Here is a 22,626-nt window from a genome sequence, read left to right on the forward strand (position 1 = left end):
ATGACCCCCCAAAAGACTTGGACTCAATATTTGATGAAAAATCAAAAGGAAAGGCACTATTGACATTTTGTGCTGGATAATACTTTGTTGTGGGGATGTCTAGCCTATGCATCGTAGGCTGTTTAGCAGCATCTTTGGCATCTACCCCTAGATACCAACTCTTTACAGTTGTGACAACCAAAAATACATCCAACCATTCCCAATTTTCCTTAGGGGAAGCAGATTAAAATTATCTCTGGTTGAGAACCACTGTGATAGAATAATGAGCAGAAAGCAGACAGAAGGTTAAAAATTAGGAGATCCAATGTCAGTCAACAAATGAAAATGTGATCATTTATTAGTAATTACAGAAATTAAAATTGAAAACCAGTGATATATATATCATTATGCACCCATTACTAGCAAAAACATTTAAATCTGCCAGCTGTTGGTAAAGACAAAGAACATTGGGAATTCTTGTGCACTGTAGTTAGTTATATAGGTTGAAACAAGCAGTTTGGAAAACAATCTAAAATTATTTCATCAAGATAAAGTTATGCATAACTTAGGGCTAGGATGCAGCTCAGAGTTATAATGTTGACTACATGAAGACAAAGAAGAAGATACTGTTTGTTTCCATTTTAAAAAAATGTTCAAAACTAAGCAAAATTAAACTTTAATTTTTTATAGATGCATACCTTTATTCTTCTAATAAAACTAGAAGAAAAATCACAAAGTGATTACCTATAATAGGTATGGAGAAGGGAAGTGGTATAAACTGGCCCTAGCTGGTTTGGCTCAGTGGATAGACCGATAGAGTGTCGGCCTGAAGACTGAAGGGTCCTGGGTTTGATTTCAGTCAAGGGCACATGCCCAGGTTTTGGGCTCAATCCCCAGTAGGGGGCGTGCAGGAGGCAGGCAAACAATGATTCTCTCCCATCATTGATGTTTCTATTTCTCTCTCCCTCGCCCTTCCTCTCTGAAATCAATAAAAATATGTTTTTAAAAAAGTAAATGGTATAAACTGGAGAGGGCACAGGCTATTTCTTGACTTAGGTGTTAGCTTTGTGATGTTTGTTACATTATACCTTTTATGATTTGTGTACTGTCCTGTATATGTGCTATATTTCACAATTTAAAAAGGGTAATAAATATTTTAATAAACAATTTTTAAAAATTAATATTTTTCCTTCTCCTTAAACTATTTCCACTTCCTTCCTTCACATATTTTTTTATTGATTTTTAGAGAGAGTGGAAAGGAGGCAGGGGGGAGAGAGAGAAACATGGATGTGTGAGAGACATTAATTGGTTGTCTCTCCACATGAGCCTGAACTGGGCCCCGGGATTGAACCCACAGTCCAGGTATGAGACCTTGACCAGAAATCAAACCCACAACCCTTTGGTGCATGGGCTAATGCTCCTAATCACTGAGCCACACTGGCCAGGGCAATCCATAACTTTTAAATTGTATGCTGTTCTGAGTAACGTGATCAAATCTCACATGGTCCTGCTCAGTCCTGCCCTGCACATGAATCATTCCTTCTCGTGTATTCAAGGGGTACATACTACCCACCTATTGATCACTTAGTAGCCCTCTCAGTTATCAGATTGTTATGGTATAGTAGTGCTTGTGCTCAAATAACCCTTGTTTTACTCAATAAAATTGTAGCAAACTCTATTAAAGAACATTAAAAAAGGGCTGTAGTACATAACCAAGTAGGACTTATCCCAGACATACAGATTGGTCTAACTTCAAAAAGTCAATGTAATACAACAAATCAATAAAATAAAGGGCAAAAAACACATGTTAATGATAATAGATGAAGGAAAAGCATTTGACAAAGCCATTGTCTCATGATAATAAAAACACTAAACAAGTTCTGAATAAGAAGGAACTTGCTCAATCTGATAGCTGTGGATTTTTTTGTATATATCCTGTAGTATACTTAATACTGAAGACTGAAAGCTTTGTCCCTAAGATCAGCAAGATGAGGATGCTCATGCTTGCCAGTTATATTCAATCCAGAAGACTTGGACAATTGACAATTAAACCAATTAAAGGCATTCATATTGAAAAGGAAGAAGTAAAACTATCTTTATGGCATGATCTTTTATTTAGAAAATTCTAAAGATTGCAGGCTACAAGATCAATGTACAATAATTATATTTCTATATACTATCAATAAATACACTAAGTGAAAAAGTTCACTTACAATAAAAGAAAATATTTATAAATTATTTTAACAAAGAAGTGCAAAAATTTTAAAACATTTTGAAAGAAATTAATGAAACTTAAAAAAATTAAATGCTAACCATTGTTTATTAATTGGCTTTATTGTTAATATGAAAATACTGACTTGACCTATAGACCTATAGATTAACTTGACCTATAGATTCAATGCCACCCTTATTAAAATCCCAACTTATTTACAGAAATTGATAAGCTGATTCTGAAATATATATGGAAGTTCATGGGACACAGAATAGTAAAAACAATATGGAAAATAAAGAATAACATTGAAAAACTCACACTTGACTTCAGAATCTAGAAATTACTACAAAGCTACAGTAATCACGATCATTTAATTCTGGCATAAAAATAGATATGTAAGCCTTCTCATGACCCAGGACTCCAGTTAGAAGATCATTGATTTGGAGCAGTGGTTTCCAAAGTTGGCTGCCTTTATAATTTACCTGAGATATCGAAACAACAGTATCAGATTTCCCAGCTTAATCCAGACCTGCTGAACCAGAAATTTAGAAAGCAGAGATCCAAAAGATGCTTTGAAAATTTTCTTTAGTTGACTCTGATAATTAGCCAGATTAGATAAATATTGGTGTAGAAAACAAAGAAAGTTGATTTAGTAATTATAAAAAGTACAGTATTCACTAGCCACTTCCATTAATTGCTGGTTAGTTATGAAGGTCAGAGAACATTTAAATATGACCTAGAGCTTTGGCTAGTCTAACTCCTGTGTAGCCAATAGAGAAATCTGAAGGCATCGTTTTTTCTTACTTCCAAATAAGACACACAAACTCTGCCAGCATAAGTTATGCCTTAAGTGAGCTTGACTTTGTTAATTTGTCATAATGTGATTAATTAAGTTATAGCCTTATCCTGCAGATCTAATGTAAGAATATGGTAATGCTTGTGATCACTTTTGACTTATACCAAAAGTGTGTGATATACCAATTTTTGGTTAAATTACTATCTAATATGTATGAATTAATATACTTTCCACACCATCTAGGCTGTTGATTTTTTATGTTAGTTTAATAACCTTTTCATAAATATACAGTTAATCAGGAGAACAACGGTTGATCATTATATATTTTGATAAGACTGAAAAGTTGCATTTTCTCTGTAGATATTACACTACAAAAAGATACTCAGGAAGGAACTCCACCCCCGACCCAGAGTCAGGAGCCCCTGAAACCTCAGGAGAATATATCACGACCCATTCAACATCCTTTAGTTTTAAAAACCAACTTTGAGGAAGAAGAGGAGGAAGGAAATGAGCAGAATGGTTAGTAAACTTTTTCTCAGATTTACAATGCACATTCAAAAACCTCATAATATTTTCCACATTTTTTTTTACTTCTAGAGTTTTATAGTGTAATATATAAGGGCATATTTTGATGAGGAAATAGCTTTAAATTTAATAAGTATGCTAAATTCATTATGTTGTAATTTGCTCTATGTCTATACATGCTTATTATTTGGATTAGAAGGTTTTTGTTGTATGAGGGGTGGGAGACAGTTTTCCTGTTTAAATATGTAAAGTTGCTTGTAGGGATATTAATCTCTTATTTTTTAAAGAGTTTTCACTGCTCATTTGCTTAATAAACTCTTTTTATTTATCTTTTATATATTTTTATTGATTTCAGAGAGGAAGGGAGAGGGAGAGAGAGATAGAAATATAAGTGATAAGAGAGAATCACTGATTGGCTGCTTCCTGCATGCCCTGCACTGGGGATCAAGCCCACAACCTGGGCATATGTCCTGACCAGAAATCAAACCATGACTTCCTGGTTCATGAGTCAATGCTCAACCACTGAGCCATGCTGGCCAGGCTCACTTATTTTACTTATATGTAATTTAGCATTGATATGCCTGTGTCCATCTATTTATTGCATTACATCTATCGGTCTCACATTTAATCCTTAACATTATAGAGATCCATAGAACAGTTTAATCTAATAAAAGAGAAACATGCAAATTGACCGTAACTTCGCTATGCCCCAAAGCCACGCCCACCGGCCAATCAGAGTGACTATATGCAAATTAAACCAACCAAGATGGTGGCCGGCAGCCACAGAGCTGGAGCAAGCAGGAGACTGGTTGCCCCAGTGATGGAGGAAGCCAAGCTTCCCACCTGCCCTGGTTAGCTGTGGCCTCTGCTAAAGGCAACAAATTTTCAATTATAGAAGATAATAAATCCCAGATACCTGCTTCCAGCCAGCCTCCACTGGGAGCTTGGGTAGCTGGGAGTTGTGGCCAGCCTGAAAACAGCCATCAGTCCCTCACCCAGGCTGGCCAGGCACCACAGCAGGGTCCTCCACCCTAAAGGGAGTGTGGCCAGCCTGCAAACAGCCATCAGCCCCTCACCCAGGCTGGCCACACCCTCAAGGGGTGAGGGTCCCTGCTGGGGGGCTTGACCAGCCTGCAAACAGCCCTCAGCCTCTCACCCAGGCTGGCCAATCACCCCAGCAGAAGAACCCCCTCCCTGAAGGGGGTGTGGCCAACCTGAAAACGGCCCTCAGCCCCTAACCCATCCTTGCCAGGCACCCCAGAGGGACCCCCACTCTGATCTGGGACACACTTCAGGGCAAACCAGCTGGCCCCCACCCATGCACCAGGCATATAATAAATGAATAATATGCAAATTGACCCTAACAGCAGAACGACTGGGAATGACTGGTCACTATGACACACACTGACTACCAGGGGGCAGAAGCTCAATGCAGAAGTTTCCCCCTGGTGGTCAGTACGCTCCTACAAGGGGAGCTCTGCTCAGTCACAAGCCAGGCTGATGACTGCCAGCACAGCAGTGATGGCAGGAGCCTCTCCCGCCTCCTCAGCACCACTAAGGATGTCCAACTGCAGCTTAGGCCTGGTCCCCGCTGGCAAGTGGACATCCCCCGAGGGCTCCTGGGCTGCCAGAAGGATATCTGACTGCCAGCTTAGGCTCGGTCCCCCGGGGAGCAGGCCTAAGCCAGCAGGTGGACATCCCCCGAGTGGTCCCAGACTGTGAGAAGGCACAGGCCGGGCTGAGGGACCTCCCCAAGGGCACAAATTTTTGTGCACCAGGCCTCTAATAATTTATAAAGCCCTATCTTTTGCATTATCCCAAGTAATCCTTGCAAAGGTATAAACAAGGTTAGAACTCAGTTCCTTTTCATCCTAGTCTATCCTGCTCCTTCCATATTATCATAACACTGTGCTGCCAATATATATGCACAAACAAGATAAATATGCTGAAAAATAAACTCCCACTGTCTTTGCTTGGACTGTGTCTTTCTGTGAGCTACAGGCCACCCCAGTGAATATTCTGTTTTTGTCTGCTGTAGCTCCATGTTTCCCTTACCCACATCTTACTCTAAACCAGTGGTTCTCAACCTTCCTAATGCCGCGACCCTTTAATACAGTTCCTCATGTTGTGGTGACCCCCAACCATAAAATTATTTTCGTTGCTACTTCATAACTGTAATTTTGCTACTGTTATGAATCATAATGTAAATATCTGATTTGCAGGATGTATTTTCATTGTTACAAATTGAACATAATTAAAGCATAGTGATTAATCACAAAAAAAATATGTAATTATGTATGTGTTTTCCGATGGTCTTAGGCGACTCCTGTGAAAGGGTCGTTCGACCCCCAAAGGGGTCTCGACCCACAGGTTGAGAACCACTGCTCTAAACAAACAAAAATGTTCTCAGCATGTGAATCTGTAGCTCCAGCTTAAGACACATAATGTATAATTAGTCATTTCTTTTCTCTTGACTGATTCTAATATGTGAAATATAGAAATTAGAAATATTCTCCAGTCTACAAATTATTGATTTAAAAAATTAAAAGAGCAAAATAGTAATCTATCCATGAGAACAATGGGATTTTTCATTTTGGTTAATACATTTTCAGATTATTTGGCTTTGGGACAATTTAATTTTAAAATTATATATCTTATAGATGCTTCAAGTTTATGGACAAAGACTCCTGAAGAAATTGAAGAAAAAAGAGCAATAAAGGAGATGTGTTATAAATCTGGTAAGAAATAAAACATTTGTGGATTTTCTAGTACTTGATGTGACAAATATATTAACCATTACTTTTCTTATGGGAGATTAGGTGAATACTACAGGGTACATACGCCTCCAGATATTTCATCATCAAAAAGCACAGCCTCTACACCAGAAAAAGAGGTAGAAAAGCCTTTGGAAAATGGCAGTGAATTACAAGAAGGTAAGAAATTAAATGGCAGCATTTCAAGGTAATGCTTCAGAGATACTTGGTATGATAGGCTGTAAATTAGTAAGATATACTATAGAGTTAAGTGATAAATGGTACATCAAGATTGAGAGTGATGTGACCTAAATTTAATATAAAAAGCTGCTATTAATATAATTAAGCTTTCCCAGAAGAGCACAAAATGAAGACTTCATGAATACATGGTGACACTATATAAACACTTTACAGTATTTCTGTAAATAGTTTGCTTTTATCATTTTATTTCTCTATAAAAATAAATCTCCATGTGAAAAAGGAAATTTGTGAGTAGAAAAGGCAGCCTAGCCCTAAAAGAGATCCATGCAATGACATTAGTGACAGAACAAGGGCACGTTTGCTCATTGAACGAGTGCCTTTTGTGTATCAGACAATCACAGGGGTGATTTAGGCGGATAATTCCAAGGTTGTGACTTTCATGGATCTTTGGTGAATCTGATTTTGGTGACTCTGATTTTGGTGAATCTGATTTGGCTCTTGGTGAACATGTTTCCTTTGGCAAGATAAGAACATTGTTTTCTGTCTACAAAACCAAGAACTCAGAGAAAATCCATAGATGCCATACATTTATATAATTTTCTTGCCACTAGGATGAGCTAAAAAAAAAACACAAAAAAACAGTTTTGCAGCAGTAGGAGAGATCTAAATCTCTTCCTACCTAAAAAAATAAAATGAAATTTTTAAAAAGTTGGGAAAGCCTCCCAGGATCAGTATGAGTATAGAATAAAGATTAAAGTGCCTATCTTGGCCCTAGCCAGTTTGGCTCAGTGGATAGTGCCCTGGCCTGCGGACCAAAGTATCCCAGGTTCCTTTTTGGTCAGGGGCACTATCTCTTGGCAGGGGCTCTGGTCAGGGGCGTGCAGGAGGCAACCAATCGATGTGTTTCTCTCAATCGATATTTCTCTCTGTCTTTCCCTATCTCTTCCACTCTCTCTAAAAATTAATGGAAAAATATCCCCAGGTGAGGATTAAAAAATAATGAATGAATGAATGAATGAATGAATGAATGAATGAATGAATAAAAACAAAGTGTCTGTCTTGCAAACCATTTAATCACATGGCGCTAGGTGGCAGCAACACTCCATCAGATGGTAGAACAATCAGCAAGAACTAGTTGAGGTAGAAGTCATGTAGGACAAACAGGATTGCTCACATTACAGATTACCCAGACAAAAAGAATCCCTAAAAACCCCCAAACAATAACAAAACAAAAATAAAGAAACCAAGCTAGCAATGCATATGAAAAATGGTAGATAATAATGACAATTATATGCACTTTGGCTTTATAATATGTTTTAAGAAGCTTTTTATGCTCTTCCCGGGTAGCTCAGTTTGCAGGTTGCAGACATGCCAAGATTGCAGGTTCCATCTCCTGTCAGGACACATTCAAGGAGCAACCAGTGATGCACAAAATAAGTGGAACAACAAAGCAATGCTTCTTTTCCTCTCTCTCTCTCTTAAATCAATCAATAAAAAAAGAAACAAAAAGCTTTTTATCTTAAAATAATTTCAGTTAATTCATGAACACTCTTTACCCAGATTTCCCCAAATGTTAACATTTTACACATGTGATTTTCACTTTCTCTCTGTAAATATACACATTGTTATTATTATTTTTGAATTGTTAGTAAGTTTCATACATGATGCTCATACATATATCTTACATAACTGGAGTATAAATAGCAAATTCAGGAAAAATTTCCTGAAATGTTCCATTGATATCTTTTATAGCAAAATGAAGATTTTTTTTCCTGGTTTAGATTCCAATCACGTGTTTTATTAGATTGTCATATTTCTTTTATTCTGCTTTTAATGGTTTACTTGAGAAGAAAATTGGACATGTATAAGGGAAATGGTGAGAATTGTTCATCACAGTATAATTAGCATTTTGTCAATAGTGAGTAATACTTTTTACTCAATTTGTTCAGAATGAATAGATATAAACAAATATAACAAAATTCATTATATAAGAAACATTGAATAATCTAAATACATTATGTACACATGATGATGTTAGATTGCTTAAATTTTTTAAATTGTCATTATTAATTATCCACATAGGAAAATAAATTTGCTTGACACTTTCCTGATAATTATAAAATGTGCTTAAAATTCATGTAATTTATTGTTCATCATGTCATTATATAAACAATTCTTTCATTAATTTTTAGGATTTTTGCTATCATTATGAATTCTATCATAAACTTATGTAAGCACTCAATGGTTCCTGGGGTAATTATATTTTTTTTTAATTTCAAGGGGATGGTCTTACAGTTCCAACAAAATTTAGCCTAATTGAAAGGCACGGTGAGGTCAAAGCATCATTGGATAGGAAACCAAGGACTGACATTGTTGCTTTTGAAAATGGAGGTGAGTTATTTTATTGCTGGTTGATCCTCAATATATCTTTATATAATAAATGAGTCTGAATTTTCTCTTATAACTAATTTTGTTTCATCACAATCATTTGCCATGTTTATTGTTGGCTTTTGGTAAGCTCTTTAAGGCCAGGAACTGCACATAATCAATTGCCCCAGATGAATCCCTGTAGTAGAATACCTGGCAATTGCTGTGTTCTCTGTAAATATTTGTAAAATAATTGCCTTTATTATATTTAGACAATTAAATGAGTGGGTGAATGGAGACGTGCTTATAAAATTTACATGCGACTGGAAGTTAATATATTGGAACAATGAGCCAAGTTTAACAAGGTAAACTCAAACTAGGATGAGCAAGGTCTTGCATTTTAACTCAACATGGATTAAAGACCTCACACAGTACATTACACAGAAGAAAACATCGAGAGCAAGCTTATGGACCTTCGTCTTCACGAAGATTTTATGAATTTGACCACAAAGGCAAGGGAAGTAAAGGCAAAAAATAAATGAATGGGACTATATCAAACTAAAAAGCTTCTGCACAGCCAAGGAAGCAGCCAACAAAACAAAAAGGCAGCCGACCAAATGGCAGAAGACATTTGCAAACAACAGCTCCAGCAAGGAGTTAATATCCAAAATATATAAAGAACTTATACTACTCAACACCAAACGAACATTCAATCCAATTAAAAAATGAGCAGAGGACCTGAACAGACACTCCTCCCAAGAAGAGATGCATACCCATGTCCGAGAGAGATATGGAAAGATGCTTAACTTCACTAGCTATTAGACAAATGCAAATCAAACTAGAAAGAGATACCACCTCATACCTCTTAGAATGGCTATTATCAATAAGACAAGTAATAGCAAGTGTTAGAGAGGTTGTGGAAGAAAAGGAAACCTCATTCCCACGTTCACTGCTGCCAGAAAAGTATACTGGTACAGCCACTATGGAAAACAGTATGGTGGTTCCTCAAAATATTAAGAGCAGAGTTACCGTATGACCCAGCAACCCATCTTCTGATTCCAAAACATTTATTCAGAGAGATATATGCGCCCCTATGTTCATTGCAGTATTACTCACAGTGGCCAAGACATGGAAACAACCAAAGTGTCCTTCACTAGATGATTGGATAAAGAAAACGTGATACATATATATACAATGGAATACTACTCAGCCATAAGAAAAAGATTAAGTACTGCCATTTGCAATAACATGGATGGATATTGAGAATATCATGCTAAGCAAAATAAGCCAGACAGAAAAAATTAAGAAGAATCGTATGCTTCCACTTATATCTGGGATGTAAAAAAAGCAACAAATGAAAAAAACAAGAAAAAAACACAAAAACTCATAGACACAGAGAACGGTAGGGTGGTTACCAGAGGGAAGAAGGGGCGGGTGTGTAATGGGTAAAAGGGGTCAAATAAATGGTGAGAGAAGAAGATTTGACTTTGAGAGGTGGGTGCACAATGCAATATACAGATGATGTATCATAGAATTGTACACTTGATATCTGAATAATCTTATTAATCAATGTCACCCCAGGGAATTTAATTCTAAAAATGCCTTATTAAAGCTAAGGAAAAAAAGATCAAGACATTAATAGTAGGTTTTCTTCAATTTGGAAAAGACCTGACATGGTACAGATTGTAAGGGAATAATAAATGTTTGTTGCCCACAAGATTTCAAAATGATTCAGTAACATGTGTCATCTAGCAAACAGCTAAGGTAAAACTCACATTGAATTATTAGGAGGAGTATAGGAAGATAAGTATATGTGATAAGTCATTTAAAGTACTCAGACAACTGTCTGACATATAAAAGAAGGCTCCATAAATGTCAAATACTATTATACTAGTTTCACTGATTTCTGTACAGGGCAGCTCACATTTGGGTGTCACCTTTAAAAAAGGTCATTTAAAACACTTATTGTATGTTGAGAAAGGGTGACTTGTGTAGTGAAGCACCTGAAAATTAAGTACATAAGCAATATTTAATGCAACTGTGGATATTTATCCTGAAAAATAGAAGACCTTTAAGGAAAAAAAAACCTGAATTCATATATCTGATGATATATGGGAGATAAATTATATTTACTCTATCTCTAAATGGTGAAAGATTATTTTACGTTAAAGGCAAATTAATTGTGTTGACTATGTGAATTTTCTTGCAATCAGTATGTAAGTGTTCATACTATGTATTCATATACACATATATTTATATATATTAATCTAAACATATATGATATATATTGAGGTGGGGCTGGTATCATTGAGAACTGTGTAAAAAGAAGTGGACAAAAGAGATGTTATAGAAGTGATAATCCTGTACTGAAAGGTAGTTTTGTAAAGTGTTCTGCCATCATTGCCACTAACAGTAAGGTACTATCATAGGAGGTGATTGCTACATTCCACAGAGGATCATATTTCTCGGAGTAGATGAAAAGAAAGAGAAAGAAATCACCATGTCGAAATGTTCAAATACTAAAGGTAATAAATCATTTATTATTTTAACCAATTTTAATTCAAATTGATGCATTAAACATAAAGCTTAATTTTTGTGGAAATACATAATTGGCAAAGTAATAAATAAAGCTTTTCGCTAAATACACTAAATAGGAGTCAAGAGCCCTAAGGTTCCAGTCCTGGCTCTGTCCCTAATAGTTTGAACATGGCACTTTATCTGATTAGCCTGCAAAATTAGCCTGTAGGGCTACATAATTTCTAGGAGTCTTGCTAGCTCTAAAGTTATTGGTTCTCTTAAATGGTAGTACTAAGTCGTTTTTAGTTTCTTTTTCCTACTTTAAGCACTCAGTATGATTGCATTTTCCTAGAAAGCTTTGTTTCTGACCACTGTGAAGAGTTTTAATCTTATGATGACTTCCCCATTTAATAATTATTACTAACGATAGTCTGTAAATAATCAATATATAAGATAATAAAATACTCCCTCAATGTTTTATGATGCCCTTACCATGCTTAAAATCTCCCAACTGGTACCTCTCTGTGGGGCAGCTCTCCCAGTCACATTACATATTCTCCATCTAAATATTAAACAACCTCATCTACTGTTTTCTTCCACTAATAAATGTTCTCAAGAATAGGAAAAGGCAGTTGTAATCAAATTCAAGGATTGTTAATGGAAAATTTATGTAAATCTCTCTTCCTTTCTCTCTCAGAGATGAAAAATTTTTGCCTAATCCACACACAAAAAAACAAAACACCCTACTCAAAAAATACACTAATTACAGTAGCTATTACTCATTTAAATTGGCATATTTTATGTCAAATTGATAATGGCTGTTTAAGTTAATTAAAATGAGCCCTGGCCGGTGGTGCCCAGTAGTTGGAGAGTGGGCCCCGAGCACTGAAGGGTCATGGATTTGATATCAGGTCCAGGGAGTGTACTTGTGTTGTAGGTTCCATCCCTGGCCAGGGCACGTGCAGGAGGCAACCGATCAATGTGTCTGATTTTTTTTTCCTCTCTCTCTCTCTCTCTCTCTCTCTCTCTCTCTCTCTCTCTCTCTCCCCACTCCCTCCCTTGCTTCCACTCTCTCTAAAAATAAATGGAAAAATATCCTTGGGCGAGGATTAACAACAACAACAACAAAATCTAATGAAACAAAAAAACCCAGCTCTTCAGTTGCACTAGCCATAGTCCAAGTATTCATTATCCACAAGAGACTAGTTAGTGGTTTAGACTATTTTCGTCACTGAAGAGAGCTCTGTTGGGTAGTCCTGCTCCAAAGCATAGAACAAGTGAAAGTTGTTACATTAGAAATATTTTTGGCTGCCCTGACTGGTTTGGCTCAGTGGATAGAGCATCGGCCTGTGGACTGAAAGGTCCCAGGTTCGATTCTGGTCAAAGACATGTACCTTGGTTGTGGGCACATCCCCAGGAGAAAGTGTGCAGGAGGCAGCTGATCGATGTTTCTTTCTCATAGATATTTCTAACTCTCTATCCCTCACCCTTCCTCTCTGTAAAAAATCAATAAAATATATTTTTTTTAAAAAGAAATATTTTTGGGATCTCAATTTAAATTGGCACATTTTATGTCAAATTGATAACCTTTTAATTCTTTATGGAGTTATTAAAAATGGAGTTATTAAAAATACTGCCACAAATATGTAATTTACTTATTGAAAATAATGACTGTATTACTGGATTTTTAACGTTTTGTTAGTGACAAATTTGGGGGACTCTAGGCAGTGATTAGGAAATTTCAATAATGCATCCTAAAAATTAGCATGCATATGTATATTTTTAAAAGTAGTATGCCCATTATATAATGTTTGAAAAGTGAAATACCAACCGAGACACTTCTTTTACTAATACTGACGTTTTATTTTTTTAATTTGCTTTAAAAGACAACAAGGACAGTCCTCATCCAAAGCGTTCCCTAGCTACCCGACTAGCACCTACAGCGCATGTAGTAAATGCTACTGAGAATATCAGTTTCAAGTGCAGAGAGGACCCCTCTTCAAGTGAGAGCTCTCTTTTTGGCCTTAGATATATTTGTCTTACCATGGATTTGTTTTGCTTACTTGAAATAGAATCTTAAAAAAAGAAATTTAAAAAGGATGTTTTAAAAATTATTCAAGATTAAGAATTAAAGACAACATTATTTTACTAGCTTTGGCAATGAATTGTGATGTAGGTCCTAGTAAATAATATACTTTCCCACTATTTTAATTTAAGTATTAAAATTAATAGTATACAACCCCTTCTCAGAAGATTCATTAGTGTTGCCCTTTTGATGTAACCCATACTAGAATACAATGATAGGTTTTTATTATGTTTTGGATTATTTTTCTTGATTTGGCTTCTCCTTGCCATTCAGCACTCTAAGCTACCTTTTGTGATACAGTTAAGACCCATGACTCTTCCTCTCTGTTTTCTTCCATCCTTTCTCCTTTCCCTTATTTCATTTATTGAACCCATATATCATCCTTGGATCCCAGATAAGCACTAAGGGAACTATGATGCTTTGCCCTCAAGAAGCTCAGTTTAGTGGCATTTGTTAAAAATATGGTTTCCAAAACCTAGGAGCAGGAGCTTGAGAATAAGGGTGGAGCATGACATTTGCACAGGAGGCGGAGAATCTGTCTCATTGAAGGCCTAATGCTTAAGCTGAGGTTGAGAGCAAAAGCAAAGACATTTATCGGTCCACTCTAGAGAGCCAGTGCAACCCACACAGTGCATTTCTTACGTGTGAATAGTCAGGATCCCTCTGCAGTGGTTCTCAACCTTCTGGCCCTTTAAATACAGTTCCTCATGTTGTGACCCAACCATAAAATTACTTTCGTTGCTACTTCATAACTGTAATGTTGCTACTGTTATGAATTGTAACGTAAATATCTGATATGCAGGATGGTCTTAGGCGACCCCTGTGAAAGGGTCGTTCGACCACCAAAGGGGTGGTGACCCACAGGTTGAGAACCGCTGCTCTACCGAGAAGTAACAAAGAATGCTCCTCTCTACTAAATTATTTTAAGAGTGTCTGGAGAAATATACCTTAAAAATTTCTGGAAAATTTAGCATGCATATAAAATTTTTGATGAAAAATTATGCAAGTAAGAAGTGAATAATCTAGTAATATTAACACTTATAAATTCTGATCACTTGGTCTTGTTTTACTAAACTATCTATACTCAAAACCTCTTAAGATCTTAAAAGGAAAAGGTAAAATTCTCTAAAAGTGTTTTACATTAGTCCAACTTCCTCAGAAGTCATAGTTTTGACTAAAAATGTATAAAAAGTTTTATGTTCAAAATAGCAATTCCAAAACTACTTGTAATAACATTGTAATGAGATAGACACATAATTATGTCTGGAATGCAATTTTATGTTCTTTAAAAGGAATCCACACATTCCTTTGAAGACAAGCATTTTTCTCTGAGGAATGCTAATTATTGAACATTTTCTCATGTATTTTCAAGATAGATTTTTTGGGGGTATTTAAAAACAAATCACCCTTTGTTCTGGAAAGTAAAGTATTAGGATGGTGAATTATTTTTTTCCTCTTGCATGGCATGTGAATGCACAGATATGTAATTATCACCTACACTAATTTTCAGATGAAAGCATCTTTTAAAAAACTGTAAAAATTTGTATTTCCTCTAAGTGAATGATGTCCAGCCAGTGAGGAAGCCTCATTTTAAAGGCGTGAAAAAAAGAAAATGGGTTTATGATGAACCAAAGAACTTTCCTGGCCAAGGAGTGCGGAGAGGTAGAGTGTCTCTATATTTGATATTTCTAAATTATAATTTGAAAATATATTAAATATCAAATAATATTTTATACCTGAAAATCAAATTGTGAAATGTGTTATTTTAGGTGTCAACCCAACTCCAATAAACTTAGTTCTTTTAGCTTGCATTGTCTTCCAGTGTTATTAATTGGTATGAAACCAGCTCTTTTTTTTCTCCTCACCCCCCCCCTTTTTTTTTTACAGCACTACAGACCCCAAATCCAAAAAATAAAACTAGTTACCATCGCAGTAATAAAGACAGAAATGCTGAGAATGCATCCTATATCCACGTTCAGAGGGATGCTGCTGTCAGGACTGTCTCATTAAACGCACCTCCCTGCAGCAGGCCCACACATGGCTTCTACAATAAAGTCAACGCTAACAAGGAACCCAAACTCAATCTCTGTCCAGGTGGGGCTCTTTATTTACTGGACTGTGGTTTGCTTTCCCGTGGAATTTCCTGGTGGCTCAATGAATCTTTGCTGCTACCTACTCCCCTTTTCCTTTTCCAGGCCATCACCACCAGCTGAGAAAGCCAGTGGAAGGGTTTCTTCCATATGCCGGAGTGCACGTGACTCAAAGGCTGTGGAAAAAAATATGTTGGTGCAGATGACTTGGCACTGAAGCTTCCTAGCACTGTGTCTCAGAGCATTGCACTTTGCTCCCCCTGCATAGCTTTATTTCCCTCTTGAGGGCTGTTTGCAGATGCTTGACATTTCCTTGTTGCACTAACAGCATTGTTCAAGGATCATTTCAGGCCCACGCCTTGCCTTTTCTCTAGACCGTCATGATTACTTTCTGAAAGGGTTAGTTTGAGGGTTAACTGCAATATTTTTGACAAGCTCTTGTCTCTCCCACCATGCCCAGATTGCTTCTAAATCATTTCATCACGTAATAGGCAACATCATGGTATATGTCAGGAAGTACAAGGCCACAAGGGAGGAGGGAAGAAATCTCTTTTTCTTCCTGTCTCAGACGAATTTTGCTTTTTCAAAGTTGGGTTTAACTTTTCTCAACTAAGAAAAAGCCACTCACTTCCCTGTAGCTGCATGCTTATATTTTCCTCTGTTCACAGCCTGATCAGTGGCGTTCTAAATGTTGTGCACTTTGTGAAACATGAGTGAAAACTCTATGTCTCACTTAGGATCTTTGTTTTACAATTTAAATTGAATTTAACTTTACTTAAATTGTTTTTCTTCTGTTTTCAAACAGAATGATGTAAAAATAAGGATATTCTTAGGTTAATAAAAAGGCTTTTAATTTTATTTCTTACTCTCATGACATTATTACTAATTTTGTTATATTTCCCTGTTCGTAAGTGGCTGTGAAGAATACAGTGACTTCCAGAATAGTTTTGTGCCATTGTCTATATTTGTGTTAAGTTGGCCACTGTAATACTCACTATTCCCTTTGCATCATTAGTGCAAATGTCAACAAGAGAAAGAGCAAATCCATTTTTAGTATTTTAGACCAGGCACTGAGAATCACAGTTGCATGGTCATACTTGGAAACGCAAATGCAACATTGCTAGATGAGTGTTAAATATAGAGCTCGCAATAGATATTTTAAGACCAAGTTAGTATATACATGCTTTGGTTTCCTGGAACAATAAGTTCTCTATGGTAGAGCAATCTGCTATCATGGGAGTCACTTCATGGAGGGAAAAGGGAGTAGAGCTGTATCTCCTACTTCATTCTTCCTTCCTTCCTTCCTTCCTACCTCTGGTCGCCGCCTCCCCTGCTGGCCTGGTCCTTCCTTCCTCCCTCCCTCCCTCCCTCTCCCTCCCTCCCTCCCACCCTCCCTTGCTTCCTTCCTTCCTTCCTTCCTTCCTTCCTTCCTTCCTTCCTTCCTTCCTTCCTACCTCTGGGAGCCACCTCCCCTGCTGGCCTGGTCCTTCCTTCCTCCCTCCCTCCCTCCCTCCCTCCCTCCCACCCTCCCTCTCTTCCTTCCTTCCTTCCTTCCTTCCTTCCTTCCTTCCTTCCTTCCTTCCTTCTATAAATATTAGCAGAATTGCATGAAAAATCATAGTTAAACAAGGCAAAGAAATATTTTTTATCTCATTCAGATACTATTTTCTCCTCTAGCTTAGTCTCAAGGCAGACAGTCTTATTTGAGGACCTGGACCGCCAATTAAGAGAATGTGTACCTATGTTCATTGATAACTTAAATAGTCTTAATAAGCTCATTTTTGTCACTGATCCCTTAGCTTTGAAATGGTAACATGAATTAGAGAATTACATCTCTGAGATGTTTATAAATTTGAAAAACTCCTAGAATATGATTTTCAAGTTATACAATATTTAACTCAGTCTTCTTTTTTTTTTCTTCTCTCAGATAAATATATGTCAACACCATATAATGGTTCAGCTTGGCGAAAAAGAATTCCTTTTTCAAAAGCATATTCAAAAACTCAAAAGATATATACAGGTAAACTGTTACTAATATTTAATACATTATACACTCCTAAAAATGAGTGACAAGTTTTTAAGCTCAAGGAACATAATTTAGGAAATTTGAACAATTTCATGATATATATGAACATAATTACTTGGAGTTTCATAGATCTTTTTCTACTAGCAATTTAATTTTGCTTTGTTTTACTGTGCTCTACTTTGCCTACTTTTATGTGTTACCAAAAATCTTTTGACATATTTCTCTCCTTAGCTACAAGCATAGCAGCTGCAGGATTATATAGCATGTTAAGATGCATTCTTTGTTGAACCACAAAGCAAATATATAAAACCATATTTTTGAAACAAAGTATTAAAGCCCTACTCTGTTCACCATCGACAAATATTGGCTAGTGGAGACTTATAGGTCCCCTAAGATACAGTTTTCAGGTCAGGAGGTTCATAATGACTGTGGTTTCCCTTTGTTGTGTTCTTTTCTCTGGGAAGGGGTGGGACCCTTGGAATCTCCCAGGGTAGAGGCTTATAGACCCAGCCTCAGATGGTCTTTTTGCTAAAAATCTTGATGTCTCCTCCTGGCTTATTCTGGGGCTGGCTGAGTAGGTTTGGAAAACCACCCAAGGTAAAATGGTTTCAGTTTACTTCTCAGAAAATTGAACGTTTCAGGAAAATTTATAGAGAGGGAATTCCTAGACCAGTAGCCTAGAATTTTCAGAATCGTCTGAAATTCATACGCTTTTATACAAGAGCTTTCCAGAATGAGCTAGAACATATCCAGACTAGAAACTGTCCCCTTCCCAAAGTAAATAGCTAGGATTTTCTAAAGCAGTATTTCTCTAAACTCCTTTGAGTGCAGCAATGACATAGTTCGCAGACTTGCTTGTATATATTTGTACTGGAGTCAATTGTTTTTTCCTTTTTCCCATTTCTTTCCCAAACATATTGCATTGCAAGAAAATTCTGTTGCAGCACAATTTAATTGACTATATTTTCTCTTAATTTTGTATCGGTTTTTACATATGATGGCACTTAATTTTAGGGGGAAGGAAGTGAAAAGTCAGTGGAAATCCCGGATAAAACCACAGATTGTTGAGTCACACATTTTTCTCCCATGGTTTCCTTGTGGGTGGGAGTTATTTGGAGCATTAAGGGATGTACTTTTCACCCATGCACCGTCCCAGTAACTGCTCTTTTATTCCAGCAGCCTTCTCCCTCCCATCCCAGATAGTTAAACACGAATTACAGAAGGATTTTGGAGGGGGGGGGGGGGAATGACTTTAAGTTTCGACCATGAAACATGCACCACCCATGCACAGCAGAGGAAAGGGGATGTGATGGGATGCGAACTGACAAAACCACTCTTTTTCTTTCAACCCTGGAGAGAGATAAGGAGGGTCTGGGGAAGCAGCAGGAGACTAGATACAATGTGAAGCCACTCGCTTGTCCCTTTCTTCTTTTCCCTCACCACCTCAGCTATGCCAGGACCCAGGTGTAGAAAGACCAATGACAGAATTTCCCTTGAAGTTTATAAGAACCTGAGCATAAAGCGGATCTGCAGTACACTTCCCAGAGGCAACCTGGCGGGAGTGTGGTGGGGAGGGGTGGGGGTGGGGGAAGCTTTGAAGAGAATTTCTCAGTGCCATCTGGTGGTGGGTTGGGTTCAGGGCAAGCCATGTCTAAGATGAAAGGGTTGGAGACTACTTGAAATTTCCCAACTCCACATCTGCTTAGGAGAGCATCACCTATTCCTGTGAGCTTCAATGAGAGTGAGTTTCTTGGAGAGAGGACAAGTGGGTCTACACAAAGCCTCCTGGCTGGGACTGATAGCAGCAGGAAGACACCTTTTTGGTTAGGTCCTATTGGAGGGGAGAGCTCAGCTGGAACCTCAACAGATTGCTCTGCTATTATTCACCAATCAAACCCTTGTTCCTTGAAGTATGACTTGAGGACCTCCAGCAATGGCATCACCTAGAACAGTGATGGCAAATCTTTTGAGCTCGGCGTGTCAGCATTTTAAAAAACCCTAACTTAACTCTGGTGCCGTGTCACATATAGAAATATTTTGATATTTGCAACCATAGTAAAACAAAGATTTGTATTTTTGATATTTATTTTATATATTTAAATGCCATTTAACAAAGAAAAATCAACCAAAAAAATGAGTTCGCGTGTCACCTCTGACACGCGTGTCATAGGTTCGCCATCACTGACCTAGGAACTTGTTAGAAATGTGGAATCTCCATCTCACACCTGCTGAATCAGAATCTGCATTTAACAAAATCTCCAGGATGCACATTCAAGATTGAGAAACCTTCGTCTGTGTATTTGGGCCACCATTCACCAGCACATGGTCCGAATCTTATTGAGACATGAGATTTTTGAAATAGTGTTTCTTTTCCCAGTTGTCACAGAACAGCAAACATTATTCCCTGTCCCAACCCTAGAAATTAGGATAAGCAGCAGGGAGATGTGGGAGGGAGAAAAACCCTGAGAAAGAATTTCAAATATGAATGTAATTGAAATATAAATATGAATCAACTAAGAAATCACTGAATTTGATAAAGTTTTTGTGCCAAGTACCAATAAGTTTTACATCAGACAAAATGGGGACTTACAGTCAAAAAATCAAAACCAGTTGTAAAAAATAAAGTTAGTTTTCTTATTTACCAAAGCTTTTGACTGGGGAATTTGTGACCAGAGTAAGAGAGAAAGATTAGCTGGTATTTCTTCCCCTGCACCTCCTGCTAGGGCACATAGGAGTGATTTCAGCATTTCCCAGTGGGCAGATGGACTGCTTGAAACAGGCAGCAGAACACACCAGCTGCCACTAGTCTATTCTTCTAAAAAAAATCTGGGAGCCAAGGCCACAGAAATATAAATGGGCAAGAGGAGCCTTTTGGGGAAAATGTCATTGGCTGCTATGAAGATAATGCAACAGGAGAGGAAAATGTGTGTTAGGAATTGAGGAAAGTTGCTGAAGGCAATCAGAGATGTCTTTCTCATTGCCAACCTTCCTTGAGGCCACATGTCCTTTCTGATAGAGACAAAGCTGGTGTGGGTGGCGGTACTGACTCCATAGGATGGAACATTCATTCTGCTCATTCTGGCTGCTCCATGGTGTGTAGCCTTATATATAGTATTTTTCCATTCCTTCTAAGTCATCCATCCAAATCCAAAACCCAGCAAACTTCAGAAAGAAGGTGGAATTAGTTTGAATGGGCTTCAGACAATTTATGAATTAAAACAATAGTTTCATTTTTGTTTTGCGTTTAGATTTATGGTAATTAGCAAAAGACATGCAACATGTCAGTACTTTAAAGATTGCTGAAAAAAAAATAATTGAAATATTTTTTGTGTTTTACTAGAGCCAAGAAGAAATGGGAGCAAGTAAACCTGCAGGTTGAGAGAAGAGAAAAATGAAAAAGAAAAGTCCCAGACATCATTTGATTTATAATCAAAAATGAAAATTCAAAGAATGAGATATTCAAGTACTCCCTACTGTATACTGGGTAGCCAAAGATGATAAATGCAAATTCTGAAAATAAGATGCAGGAAGTACATTGTACTCTTTCACAACTGATAAAAATGCAAATTGCAAACAGCTGCCTGCGTATTTATATAGGTCTGGAATTCATTTGATGCATTGCCACAACATTTAATAAAATTTAAAAGTTTGACAATTAAAATCATTCTTTAACTGTAAACTAAGTTAGATTGAACAGATTGAGGAGCAAAATTGTGCCTTTGATGTCTGTTTTGCAATATTCTTTACAGGAGAAACCTCACATTTTCTTTCTCTACCTAGATTTTAAGCTTGGCCTTCAGCTATAATAACAGATATAAAGTGTAAACAAATTCAATGAAGTCCCAGGGTAACAATTTGGTGATGAGTATGTTAGAGGAATTCTAATAGAAATACACTTTGATGTGCTATAGAAAGAGAAGGATTGTTTATCATGCAGGGCGGTTGCTGAACAATGTCTTTTAATTGGCAACTACAAAATCTATCTGCTATGTGCTACATTTAATGCTGAAAAATAAACATTTTTCTTACTATGAAAACAAAAAATTATATGATCCTATTGGAGAAAAGGACTTGATAAAGGGGGAAAAAAGTGAATTAATAACCTGGTGTCCCAAAAGTTTTTGTGAGGTATTTGAGGCTTTTATAACTCCAGGAATACAAATGCTTACAAATGTAAGAGAGATACCATTTGAAACATATTTCCATTTCTTTTGTACTTGTTTAGAATTGTGTATCTGGAATAATAATTATGTAATTTAAAAAAAATTTTCCTCTGCAGCATGACTGAAATGAAAAATTTGTTCTTCACAAAATAAACTGGTAAACAAAATAGATCCAGAGACAGAGAAGCATGGAGCAGACTGTAGAATCTCAGAGGAAAGGCAGGGGTGGGTGAGTGGGTGGGAAGAGATGAACCAAAGAACTTGTATGCATGTATGCATAACCCATGTACACAGACAATAGGGTGATGAAGGCCTTGGGGTGGGGGAAGGGACTAGAAGGGGTCAATAGGAGGGAAAAAGGGGATATATATAATGCTTTCAACAATAAAGATTAAACAAATAAAAATTTGTTCTGCAAACTTAAAAACAAATATGAAAGCAATATAAGTAATTAATTTTTCAAATGATGTTTTTATAAGTTTGTAACTTTTATGCTTCTGAGTTCATTAAAGCTCAGAACTTCACTAAAACGTGGGAGCCTGTATTTTTATTTACATGCATTTTATGGTTTTTGGTAGCCTTTTGTTCAATATCTGTTCGGAAGTGGAGATCAGTGCTCTTAGAAATATTTTGTAAAACATTTTATAAGATGTGATTCCAGCTTGTGGATTAATACATCTTAGTTTCTGACTTCTAATGGTGCTCTGTTACCCACTTTCAAACACATGAGGATATAATCATTTTGTTTTCACAAATAGAGCAGATATAAATTAACACTCTGCCAGCAAAATATCTTGGTTTGACAGACCTGAGAAGGATATAAGAGCTGAGCAGAAAAGCTGTCTAGAAGGAGGCTCAGTGGAAACATCCTATAATTGCACTTAAGCAGATTGTGTCCTTCCAAAGCTTCA

At 36.9% G+C, this 22,626-nt stretch overlaps 1 protein-coding gene across 2 annotated transcripts in view; it reads left to right on the forward strand.

Annotated features, from left to right (window-relative positions):
* The window catches only part of LOC308514227 (uncharacterized protein C12orf50 homolog), a gene marked incomplete at both ends in the record, with an annotated part of 32,061 nt that extends 11,143 nt beyond the window's left edge, over positions 1-20,918 (forward strand). Inside the window, 10 exons of one of the 2 annotated variants that reach the window (XM_081084308.1) lie at positions 3,348-3,506; positions 6,173-6,250; positions 6,332-6,445; positions 8,747-8,857; positions 11,263-11,358; positions 13,237-13,353; positions 14,994-15,098; positions 15,324-15,530; positions 17,454-17,546; positions 20,893-20,918. In XM_081084308.1, the coding sequence (XP_080940434.1) occupies positions 3,348-3,506; positions 6,173-6,250; positions 6,332-6,445; positions 8,747-8,857; positions 11,263-11,358; positions 13,237-13,353; positions 14,994-15,098; positions 15,324-15,530; positions 17,454-17,546; positions 20,893-20,918 (1,106 nt within the window). The remainder of the gene's footprint in view (positions 1-3,347; positions 3,507-6,172; positions 6,251-6,331; positions 6,446-8,746; positions 8,858-11,262; positions 11,359-13,236; positions 13,354-14,993; positions 15,099-15,323; positions 15,531-17,453; positions 17,547-20,892) is intronic. The other variant, XM_081084309.1, reaches the window with a different exon arrangement.
* Between the last annotated feature and the right edge of the window lie 1,708 nt (positions 20,919-22,626).

The sequence above is a fragment of the Myotis nattereri genome (genome assembly GCF_964212035.1).
Source record: "Myotis nattereri genome assembly, chromosome: 2".
Taxonomy (NCBI): domain Eukaryota; kingdom Metazoa; phylum Chordata; class Mammalia; order Chiroptera; family Vespertilionidae; genus Myotis; species Myotis nattereri.